The sequence below is a fragment of the Humulus lupulus genome, chromosome 4 (assembly GCF_963169125.1).
Source record: "Humulus lupulus chromosome 4, drHumLupu1.1, whole genome shotgun sequence".
Lineage (NCBI taxonomy): Eukaryota > Viridiplantae > Streptophyta > Magnoliopsida > Rosales > Cannabaceae > Humulus > Humulus lupulus.
In genome coordinates, this window is record NC_084796.1 from 15,210,183 (window position 1) to 15,222,690 (window position 12,508).

General features: G+C 34.2%; 1 protein-coding gene across 1 annotated transcript; it reads left to right on the forward strand.

The window, feature by feature from the left end:
* Positions 1–343: 343 nt before the first annotated feature.
* Positions 344–2,421, forward strand: LOC133828841 (palmitoyl-acyl carrier protein thioesterase, chloroplastic-like). The gene is made up of 6 exons (XM_062258927.1): positions 344–893; positions 1,007–1,140; positions 1,228–1,341; positions 1,420–1,597; positions 1,729–1,797; positions 1,902–2,421. Exons 1-6 carry the CDS (start codon positions 468–470, stop codon positions 2,169–2,171), a joined length of 1,191 nt encoding a protein of 396 aa, XP_062114911.1. The 5' UTR covers positions 344–467; the 3' UTR covers positions 2,172–2,421.
* The last annotated feature ends 10,087 nt before the right edge of the window (positions 2,422–12,508 follow it).

A 12,508-nucleotide genomic window follows, 5' to 3' on the forward strand; every position in this document is an offset into this window, starting at 1 on the left:
ATCATTTTTTAAAAAAAAAATATTATGGCATTGGGACAAAATGTTGTAACACAATCATCCAAACTATTTATAATTATATTAAGAAACAACTCCCTTGTAAACCTTTCAAATATGGAAATTACTTGTTCACTCCACTTACTTGCAAGTTAGCAAAAAAAAAGGAAGAGATCTCTCTTTTTTTCTCACCCTTTAAAGTGGTTCAACTACAAATCCCACCACATCTAACCAAAGTAAAATAATATAGTTTTCTCTTGTGTTCATTATTTCTCCAATTGTTCCTTCTTCTTAGTAGTTACAACCACTAATGTTTGACATTATTATTGGTTATTATTATTATTTTTCATTCAACAAAGCAACATGAGCTAGAAGCTTCACTAACCTTGTTTTTTCATCTTAAATTTATTTGGGTTATCTTTAATATCTAGTATAAACCAATGTAACACCACTACTTAGCAATAATAAGACCAATGGCAGCAGCAACAACAACATCATCATCAATCAGTGTTAGACTACAGATTCCAGGGAATTTGTACAAGGCAGAGAAGAACAATAAGGCCTTGGCCCTATCAGATTGTTACCACTCAAGAAATGCTGCAATCAAGTTGAAACGACGGCGCTTTTGGGCGATAGCGAGTGCTAAAAGTCCTAAAGGTTTGGATGCCATCAATGGAAAGAATCTAAATGGCACATATGTTGTAGATAAATCTCCAATAAAGGGCAACAAACATAGTGAGATTTTGACAGATGCAAGTGTAGATACACCTCTTCATGCTTACTTGCTTGGAAAATTCGTTGAGGACAGGTTTGTTTATAGACAGACTTTCATTATCCGATCATATGAAACTGGCCCTGACAAAACTGCCACCATGGAAACACTAATGAATCTCCTTCAGGTTGGTACTATTTTATCAAAACAAAAACAAAACAAGCTCTTAATATCTCAATATTTTTACTATCAATGTCACACTTAGTATATTTAAGTACTAAACAACAACAAACTATGCAGGAGACAGCTCTTAACCATGTCACAAGCTCAGGACTTGCTGGAGATGGATTTGGAGCGACCCGCGAAATGAGTATTCGAAAGCTCATTTGGGTTGTCACACGTATCCACATTCAAGTACAGAGATACAGTTGCTGGTTTATTCATTGAAACTGCTTAAAAAACTTGACACAAAAGATTTGTTATGTGCTTTTTTTTTTAAGTACTAATGTCAAGTGTGACAGGGGAGATGTGGTCGAAATTGATACTTGGGTGGACGCAGAAGGCAAAAATGGAATGCGTAGAGATTGGATCATCCGGGACTACCATACCAGAGAGATCATAACTAGAGCAACAAGGTGGTTTTTTTATATCTTTCTTTCATGTTAAACAAAGGGTTCAATCTAAAGTGTTTGGTATTTTCTTTTTCTTGGTAGTATTTGGGTGATCATGAATAGAGAAACAAGACGGTTGTCTAAGATTCCTGAACAAGTTAGACATGAAGTGGCACCATTTTATTTCCACAGAGCAGCCATTTCCAAAGAAAAGAATGATAGTGACAAGATTGACAAGCTCATTGATGAAACTGCTGAGAGAATCCGAACTGGTTTAGCTGTAAGTATTAAAACTTTTTGCTTACATGACTATAAATATATAAGTCATAAATGTGTTTGATTAGTCTTGAGTCTCAAGCTCATCAATGTGCCAAAAACTGATTCTTATTTTACTGCAATTTGAACCACCAGCCAAGGTGGAGTGATATGGATGCCAATCAACATGTAAACAATGTCAAATACATTGGTTGGATTCTAGAGGTAACTCAATGCACAAATCCACAAATTCAAAGCAAAAGACTTTTCTAATCCAATTTCTTAATTAGGACATTATTTGATTTTGTATTCTTTGTGTTAATATGCAGAGTGTGCCAAGAACTGTGTTAGAAGATTATTATTTAACTAGTATGACTCTGGAGTACAGAAGAGAATGTAGGCAATCAAATTTACTAGAGTCGATGACAAGTCCCACATCGAAAGTGGATGAAGACTCCAACAGTAATACTACAAAAAGGATACCAGATATGAAATATACACACATGCTTAGGATGCAAGATGATAAGGCAGAGATAGTAAGAGCAAGAACACAATGGCATTACAAAGAGAGTCATCATGTATCAATGAATGTGATCTAAACACATGGCAAATTTTTCGCCAATATTATTTTCATGCATGTTTTTATTTTATTTTTTAATGCTTTTGTTTGCTTGTTTTTATTTATTTACATGTTGTACTATTATTTATAAGGCCATGTAAAACATTCTAACTGCACTTTGTGATTTCACAGTGCATTGATTAGAAGGTCTAATAAGGATTAGCTTGTTACTTTCAACCATTTTACCATTAAAAAAAGAAAAGAAAAAAGAGTGAGAGTTGAGAATAAAATCAACGAGTATATATCACTTTTGTCACCATTGTATAGCACATGAAGTGGTGGAATCACAATAGAAAATGATAAATTAATTTTGGGTTTTATGCCCTTATAAAATCACATTTTCTTATGTAATTTATTCATTATCAATAAAGTAGTAGAAATCATTTTGTTCAATCAAATTACGTTGTTTACATGCTTTATTACATGATTAATTATTATTATTAATACAAACGTTTATAAAATCTCGAATATATGTATAGTTATAATTATAATGACTCGATCACAGTGGATTATAATTATAATTATATGTTCAAAAACATTTTTTCCTAAGATTAAATAAATACACTGGATTTTTACTGATTCGGTAATCTACAATAAGATCTACTTACACATCTGGTGTGATAACCAAGTAGATAAGATCTGATGTATTTTGTTACATTGTACTGGACCGATATTGATTATTGATAAGAAAAGTAAATATCATTATTATCTAATCTAATCATATCACAACGTTGACCATATGTCAATTCAATCTTAATTCTGAGTGATTAACATTCTGTTAATTGTATTATTCAAGTCTTTTGATTTATTCGTTACCAGCTTACCTTATGAACTAACTCATACTTACATATTGGAGATTTTGTAGTATAATTGAGTAAGAGTATTTATCATAGACATGAAATCTATAGCTTTTGTTTAAGAAGTGAAACGATGATTTCCTTATAGCTTAGTTCAAGTTTTAAATGTTAGAGTACTCATATCTGTAATTAAGTTTACGGAAATATCATTTACAATGAACTTAGTGAGAGTTAAAGATAAAATACCAATGAGGGGAAAAACGGTAATTTGCACCTATCTCATTAGTAGATCATCTATAGATGATTGAATGACGGATATGTTGGGGTTTTATGCCCTAATTAAAACCCAAATTATTTGTAATCTCATTTTATTATCAATAAAAGAATAGAAATCATTTTTGACTTGGTCAATCACTTTGCTCACATGTTTTATTTTCATGATTATTTGTTTAATATAAGCTTATATTAAATCCCAAGCATATAGCTAATCTTATTTATAGTGACGTAATCACAGTGGAATATAAATATGATTATATATTCAAAATAAGTTAGTCCTAAGATTAATCAGTGCACTGGATTTACACTGACTTGCCAATCTATGATATGATTTATTTACACATTACAGTGTTATGTTCTTTCCAGATCATTAGCAAATTAGATAAGATTGGATGTATTTGTTACATCGGACAGGACTGATATTGACAGTTGATAAGATAAGTAAACATACCGTTATTATTTATTCTATTCATATCATATAGTTGACCATAGGTCAATTCAATCTCAATTATGAGTGGTTAGTATTCTAACTGATTGTATTATTTGAGTTCTTTGACTTGTTCGTGACCAGCTTACCCTACGGACTAGCCCATACTTACATCTTGGGAACTCGGTAGTATAATTGAGTGGGAGTGTTAATCATAGATATGAACATTTATAGCTTCTAATGAAGAAGTGAAATGATGGTTTCCTTTTAGTTTGGTTCAAGGTGTTAAATGATAGAGATCTCATTTCAGTAATTAAATTAGTTTACTGAAATGTCATTTACAAGGAACTAAGTGTTTTAAGGATAAAATACAATGAGGGGTAAAACGGTATTTTAGTCCTATCTCATTGTAGATCGTCTATAGAGGATTGAGTGACAATTATGGTTGTAACAATGGATAATTAATAGTGTATCTATATTTGTTATAGAGCGTTCTATGAATTCAAGAGTGCAATTCCGAGTCTATAGTGGAGTCACGAGGAATTAATAAGTTAGTAAATTTATTTGTTAGATTTATGATAACTTATTGGAGCTTGATTTCATAGGCCCATGGTCCCCATTGTACATTGGATAAAATCATCTAGATAGTCTCAATTAATTGATTTAATCATCAATTAGAATTATCAAAGTTGACCAGGTCAATTTTGGATAGTTTCACAGAGTTGTGTAATTTTGAGAAGAAAAGAGAAATTATGGCAGATTTATTAATTAAGATAAATTAGTATCTAAATTAATAAATAAATTTAAATCAAGGTTCAAATTATAAATAATTAATTTGATAAAGGATTTAAATAATCATTTAATTAATTAAATCAATAGAAAATAATACAGGCCTTGATTTTAAGTCCAATGGGCTTATAATCAAATGGGAAATTTCACGGGCTTATAGCCCATGTTAATTTCGACCTAGGGCTTCAAAATGGCTATTATTTTATTGATTTTTTAATTAAATTAAATGACCTAATTGAGTCTATAAAAGGAGTGCTTAGAGACAAGTCAAAATATAAGTTTGATAAGCCACAAGTCAGATTTTCTGATAGTTTTAGATTCTCTCTAAACACAAGTTATTTTCTAAGCCTCTTTGATTATTTTCTCTTCTTCTTCTTCTCTGTATCTATCTCATGTATTGAGAATTATCCACACTAGTCTAGGTGATTCTAAGGATACATTGGAAGGCTGTGAAGAAAATAGAAGATCGGTTCAGTTTCTTGATAATACTCTGCGACAGAGAGGATACAAGAGTTAGAGAAACTGAAGGAATGACTTTTTCATTCCGCTGCGTATACTGTAAGTATTATATTCTTTGTTTCTCTTTGAATTCAATTTTAGAAACATGTTTTATGCTATCTCGTATTAATTTGTTTAATATTAGATCTACATGAAAATAAATAAAGATCCTGTATAAGTTTCCCAACATGTAGCAGCCTAGGCTATCCGAGGCGTTACAATATGTTATTGTAACACCCTCACTTATTTTAGTTAAAACCATATCTGAGGTGTTACGTTTTAAATCTATATCATAATTACTTTTAGCAGAAGTCTGGATTTCTTTTTTAGAAAACTTATTTCACATTAATTACATTAAACATAAAGTATGTCTTAAACATATTATACATAAGTATTAAATAGCCACATTTGTTTTCAAAACATAACTCCATACTTTATTACAAACATACACACTGATAAACTGAAATAACCCACAAAAGGTCGATATGTTCATATGTACAAATCAAGGTCAGGACCATACTTCAATTCTCCTTTGTCATTCACTCATTTATTTCTCCTACAACACAAGACAATTGTGAGCCTAAAGCTTAGTAAGCAAAGTAATGCATGCAATGCTAATGTTTATCCAATGTCAATGGACATACACAACTTCTTTTTAAATTTTGGGCCCCTCAATATTGTGCACACTGTTTGATTAGGCCAATGCCTGTAGGGCTTGTTACACAAATAATATAAAATCCCATGGGTTCTCCTTCGGCTAGCCATCACCACAGTAGGGCGCATTAAAAACCTTATTCCATCGTTGCCCCGTCGGGCTCAAGAGTTAAGGCGGTCACACACCAGTCAATACATATAACAATAACTCATATGGAGGAGAAATAAAAACGGGAACATGGCAAACAATATAATTGGTTCACTAAAACCTAGCCCAAATTATTGGGCTGCCACTATGAGCCTAACTATAGGCCTCCGTTTACACTTACTTACATTCTCATTTGCCTTTTCAAAACAGTGGCACTGAACTTAAACTTCTTAGTACAACTTACTTTTATGTTGCATAAAACTTGCCAAGGCATCACATAATTAATCATCATAATATCATGCATGGTCTTATATCATACAATAATTCACTATATCACTATTATGTCATGCATACAAATTTATGATGAAGTGTCAATGTATGTTAATACCCCTTACTCACAACATATTCATATAATGCATACTTTCACATAACATGTAATTCTTATGTTGCAGTTGAGTATTTTACTTACCTTCTGTCCAAAATATATTTCACCGTGTAACAAATGGTGCCTTGTGTGTTGATGTGATTATCCTGACAATGACATAAATTTCACATCATAATGATGGCGGTAAGGCATTGAACTATCATTTAAAAATATCCATAAAACATCATATCCAAATCATTCCTAAATTGTCTTAAACCACTTAGATTGAGCGTTAGATTTATCTTAGACACTTGGAGAAATTTTGACAGAGCTTCCCTTTAATTTTAGCTATCCCCAAATATCAAAATCAATCAGTAATCATCATCATTTAACCTGCCATAACCACATATCCCTACTACCAACATAATTCATTACAAAGTAATCATATACCGATTTTGATAAAATTCTAATTTTCAAGATCATCACCCAAATTAAATAAGTCTCCACATCTATACAAACATTTATAAATATATCTACCCTCTTATAAACTAAATCAAATAGCCAAAAATCAATTTGTACTCCAAGAACAACAAAAACCTCATAAAACACAAAATTTCACTTACCGAGCAAATTTTCGGCGAAAACAATCTCTTCTAGCTTTTCTAAACCTCAAACCACTTGAAAACCACCAAGAAATATCTTAAAAAGGAAAAAACATCATAGATAAGCTCTCAGAAAAATTCAAAAATATTGTTTAACTTCCAAGTACAAGAATTTACCATAAAAAGGCTAGAACTAAGCTTAATCCACTTCTTTGACTTTGATTTCACTTGGATCTCCTTAGAATCTATTCAAGCTAGCCAAGAAATAGTTTTTGGTTTTCTTTTCTCTCTGTTTTTCAGAGTCTTGGTCGTGGAAAGTAAAAAGGTTGATGACAATCCTTTATTTTCAATGATTTGGCCTTATTGTATCAAAATTTGACACCTTTCACCTTATCATTACACTTTTTGACTTATGAAAAACTTATCACTTCAATAATTTCGACTTAATCATCTTCTAGGCCCATTATCCTTATGTGTAAAATACTCACACCAAACCTTAAGTCCATTTGAGTTCATACCTAATAGTTATGCTTACCCGATTGAGCGTAGCGCACTTATGCCAAGCTCGTTTTGACTTTGCGTCAACACCACTGATTATGTATACCTCCCATCAATACTTGATCTAATGGTTCTAAAACCATTTTTACCTCATCAATGAGACCTTAATCATACCTCAATTATATTTGGTAAATCCACTAATACTCAATTTTACACTGAAATACTTATAATCGACATTGTGCTATTTTTCACCGCTTAACATCTTTTGCCTTCTATATCTCACTTTTCTCACTTGATTTCATGCCTTTTCCATATATTTCATCCTTTCTTATATTTTGAGCACATCAAGCACCCATAAAAGACAACTCAAACGCCACAAGGTTAATAATGTTTAACATACACATAGACATCATATACACAACTTTTATACTTATACATGAAAACACTTATAAGAATATATATGCTCAAATTATATATACTGTATGATATGTAATGCAATGCAATCATGTGATTATTGGCTATATTATATCAAAATAATGTGGGTGCTATAGTTATAATTGTGGAGACCACATTATTATGTGGATATATTTGCAACATGCGGCTCAAGGCGATCCTAGGGAGCCAGTTAGCGGGAAAGTCACAACGGGACCCAATACCTGACTCAGGGCGAGTCAAGGGGTATTTTGGGTATTAGATATTGATTTGGGTTATCGGGTTGTGAAAATAAATAATTGGAGATATATTTGAAGTTAGAGAGCTTAGGAGGGAATATTGGGGAAATTTACCATTTTGCCCTCGAAGACGTTTTTGGTACCCCGAGTCTCGGGATTAACTTAAGCTAGATAAAATAAAACAAAGGAAACAGTAGAAGTTGCCTAAACTGACCCATCCCTTTCTCTCAGCTCACTCATCTCTTTCTCAAACTCTCTCTCAAGGTAACTTGTGGAAACCAAGGGAAATTTGGGCTAGAAACTCAAGGATTTGAGTTGGAATCTTGGGAACTAATTCAGTAGCAATCTGGTAGTTCAGACAGAAGTTGAGGTGAGTTTTGAATTATGATTTTAGCTGTTTAATTCTGTAGTTTTTGGCTGGGTTTTAAGTGTTCTTGGGTTCTTGATATTGAAGATTAAATTGAAGTTTTGGGATGAGGATTTAAGATAGGTTCTTGTTGGGTTTTGCTACTGGGAACATGTTAGGGTGTTTGTGATAGTTAAATTATGTCATTGGGATGGTTTTGGGTTGATTTGATTGAGGTTTGGTGGTTGGAAATGGGGATTTTTCTGGGTTTGATGGGGTCGGGCCGCGGCTTCGTTCTTGGTGTGTCGCAACCTTCTAGAACAGATGGGAGCCGAAATGAAGGGCGGGCCGCGGCATGGGGAGTGTAGGGGCGCGGCGTGTGTCTGCTGCATGGGGAGGCTGGGCCTCTGATTGGATGCGGGCCGCGGCATGGAGAGCTTAGGGTTGCGGCTCTTAAGAGCATTTTTGTCTTTAAGGAGGTTTTAGGTGCGAGAACTTAACCTAGGGTGCTCGGGATTGATTCCACTACCGTGTTTGGTGGAATTTGATGTTCCGAAGGCTAGAACTTGGTCCGGAAACCTTTATTCAATTACTATTGATGGAATCCCTTATCTTGGTTGTGACTAGATGTACGCTAGGGCTCGAGAAAGGGATCGTGCTCAAGGGTCATTTCTCGTAATCAGAACACTTGGAATTAAAGGAAAGAAAACTGCACCCGGTTGTGTGACTATGTTGGGACTAAGGGTTCCCTATACTTGTATACATTATTGTATGATGGTATTATGCCATATGAACATGAAATAAACAGCCTAAGAGTGCCAGAATTAATATTGGCGCACAGGACGCGGCTCAGCCATTGGTAGCTGAGGACAACTTAATATTCATTGAGCTCGGTCTAAGCGGATCAGAGTCAGTGGGGTAAACAGAGGGTGCGACCTAAGGGAGTCGACCCTGGTTATTGTATGACTTGGTTATTGATGTTAACTTGATGAATTTGATATGCTGAATATATGAATATTAGATTGTGGATTTACTGATTATATTCACTGATTATGTGAATGTCATGGACTGCTGAATATAGAGTTACGCTTAATGAATTATTTGATTTTTGATATTGTTCATGCTTTGATGCTGTGGTTTTCTTGCTAGGTCTTGGCTCACGGGTGCTACGTGGTGTAGGTAAAGGCAAGGGTAAGCTGGATCAGCCCTAATTCGGAGATCTCTAGAGGCAGAATGTACATAGTCAGCTGCTCGGCCATCATGGTCGTAGGATGGACAGGAATAGGAGAACCTTAAATGTCTATTTTTCCCTTAGAGTGGCTAATAGTCATATATACCCTAGAATTTTGTAAATTGTCCTTTAAACTCTATTTCTGTTGTGATCCCATGTATGAAATGTTTATTTAAATGAAATGTATCTTTTATGACCAAAATCTTTTAACCCTAGTTCAATAATGGTTTTAGTGACACATTTTCAACTAAACGACTTGATTTGCAAGTCTTACACCTTTATAAACACACAGTATAACGGTCTTGGCTACCCAGGGCGTTACAACTTAGCCGCTCACTCTCTCTTAGTTTATACTCTAGGAATTTTCTTCTCACGTGTTGAGACTTGCCCACACAAACACTAGGTTGTTTTAGAGAAAGACTTGGAAGACTGTGGTCTTGTTTTGAAGCAGTTTAGATTCCTTGCAATACTTAGCATTTAACAAGGACAAAAGGTTAGGGAATCCAAAGGGTGTAGTCTTATTCCATTGCATACTCGTAAGTGTTTTAATATCTATTGTGCTATTTATGAATCTCTGTATGAAAATCACATCTATGCATGTATTTATGTTTTCTATTGTATGTTATTTTGTGCAATAGGGAGCATGCAGACTTGTATAAATGAGATCCTACAATTAATTACAATGAATTCATTGGAAAAATGGGATCATTTTTCTCATGATTGAAAACTTGAAACTTTGATAATTAACTTATTCCAATAATTTCATATCTAAATTTGATCCCTTGATTGTGAGAAAATGAAAATTAGACTTTGGGATTTGACAAAGCTTAAGTATAAATACACCTACTTGTCAAAAATTAAGATATATTAATATTGTGTGTGCCTCGAAGACGAGCATCAACAAGAACCATATAAACTTTTTTCAATGGGCTGGATGATGGATAAAGTTGTCGTGTCGAGCAGTCAAACAACCAACCAATTGGAAAAAGCCTACACCAACCTCAGCAAGCCCTTCAAGGACTCTTAAGCATTATATATATATAAGAAAATTTTACAATAGGGGCATGCCTTTTGTCCCCACCAGTAGGGGCGTTTCTGTTTTTAGTGCGTGAAAAAATTATAACCCAATTGTTTTCATATGATGGTGTACACTGTAGTTATAGTAGGCATCCCACCAATTTTTAGGAAATTCCGAATAATTTACAGTGCCGAAAAAGACTTCCAAATAACTTATTTCACGCACGTATATAATAGGCTTAAAAAAAACCTGTTTTCAATTTTTCGGTATATGGATAGATTACTATTTACCGAGTTTTTCGGAAACTACAAATATATTAAGAATTAGAAGTAGCAAGAAAGGAAATAAACTAATGAGACCAGGATTTTACGTGGTTAGGGCGTTAATGAGCCTTAGTCCACGAGTCAGTAGTATTAAGCTTTGAGTTTCAACAATGGAGGGTTTGAGTAGCAAGTTCAGCAGTGTTTTTGCATGCATGAAAAATTGGCATCCCTTCTACAGTGAACTGAGGGCCCTATTTATAGGTGGTCATGTACTTTGGGTCGGCCTAATCCGGGCCCATTAGGGATGTAATTACAATGAGCCCTCTAATGGAGCTTGATACAGGTATAAAATGCTATTCCAATATGTTTAATTTAAGGCCCATTTGGCCGGCCCAAGTCTAGTTGGACGCTTCAGTTGTCATTTGTTCGTTGACAGTGATTGGCATGCGTGAGCTGTCATGGGGAATCGGGGGACAAGATGTGTCAGAGTAGTGGTAGTGCAAATCCCTAAGAATATTATGCTTTTTGTGTGCACCCCTTTTACAGGTTGGTTGAGGAAACCAACTGTCGAACTTATTGAGAATGGCGTCAGCATGATGACGTGTTTGTCTTGCGCTTTTCAGACAGAGAGTCTGGGTTCATTTTCAAGGGTAGGTATCCTTTCGTGGTGATGAATCCAGGATATACCCTGGTGCATAAAACTGGGATGCACAGATGGAGCTGAAGATACCATCCGGGTCTCAAATGGTGGGATCTGTTCATTGAGCTGGGCTATACACCAAATAACATTTATCCAGGTTAATATGGGCCATTCGCGGTCATGGTGTTGGTCCGGGCCTTCGCTTCAGGTCTGGTTTCTCGCCATACTTTGAGTAATTATTATTTATTTGACCCAAGTTGGGTCTGGGCCTACCTTGAGAGTTAACAAAGCCCATTTAGTGGTGTCACGTGTCCTTGGTAGAAAATACGGACAACAATTACAATTCAAATTTTTTTTTATGACAGTGTACAATATAGTTATTTGGAATCCCCACAAATTTGTGAGGAATTATAAATAATTTACAATGCTGAAAATAAGAAATATGTTGTTTCGAAATTTGTTTTATATGTGCATGAAACAAGTTATTTTGAAGCTTATTTTCAGTATCGTAAATTATTTGGAATTTTTTATAAACTGGTGAAATGTTCTAAATAACTATAATATACACCATTATATAAAAATAATTGGATTATGATTTTTTCATGTGCTAAAAATAGAGACGCCCTACTAGTGGGGTCAAAAGGCATGCACCACTATAGTTGTCCCTTTATAATTATCTTATTAGTAAATGGACTTGTGATTTGTGAGAACCGATCCTGCTGAACCAGCTTTTAATTCAAAACACCCTGTTTCACTTGACAGGATGTAGAGGATGATAGAGATGCTGATCACTGTGACTTTGACTACATGAAATTATTATATTATATGCAATGTATATTTCCACTGCATATTGCACAACAATTAATATTATAGTTGTAACTTGTACTAATACTATCTAATCACAAAAGACATTTTAGTTTTGAACAGACTTTAGACAAATACTAAAGTACAAAGTTTGGTTGAAAAATGCCATATTCGGATTGTTTGTGTGAATGGTCCAACAGGCCCAATGTTCTTGGGTTACATATATCCTGGGCCAAGTATCCAACAGACCCAATTTTCACATAGCAGGCCCATATGTGAATCTTATTTGCC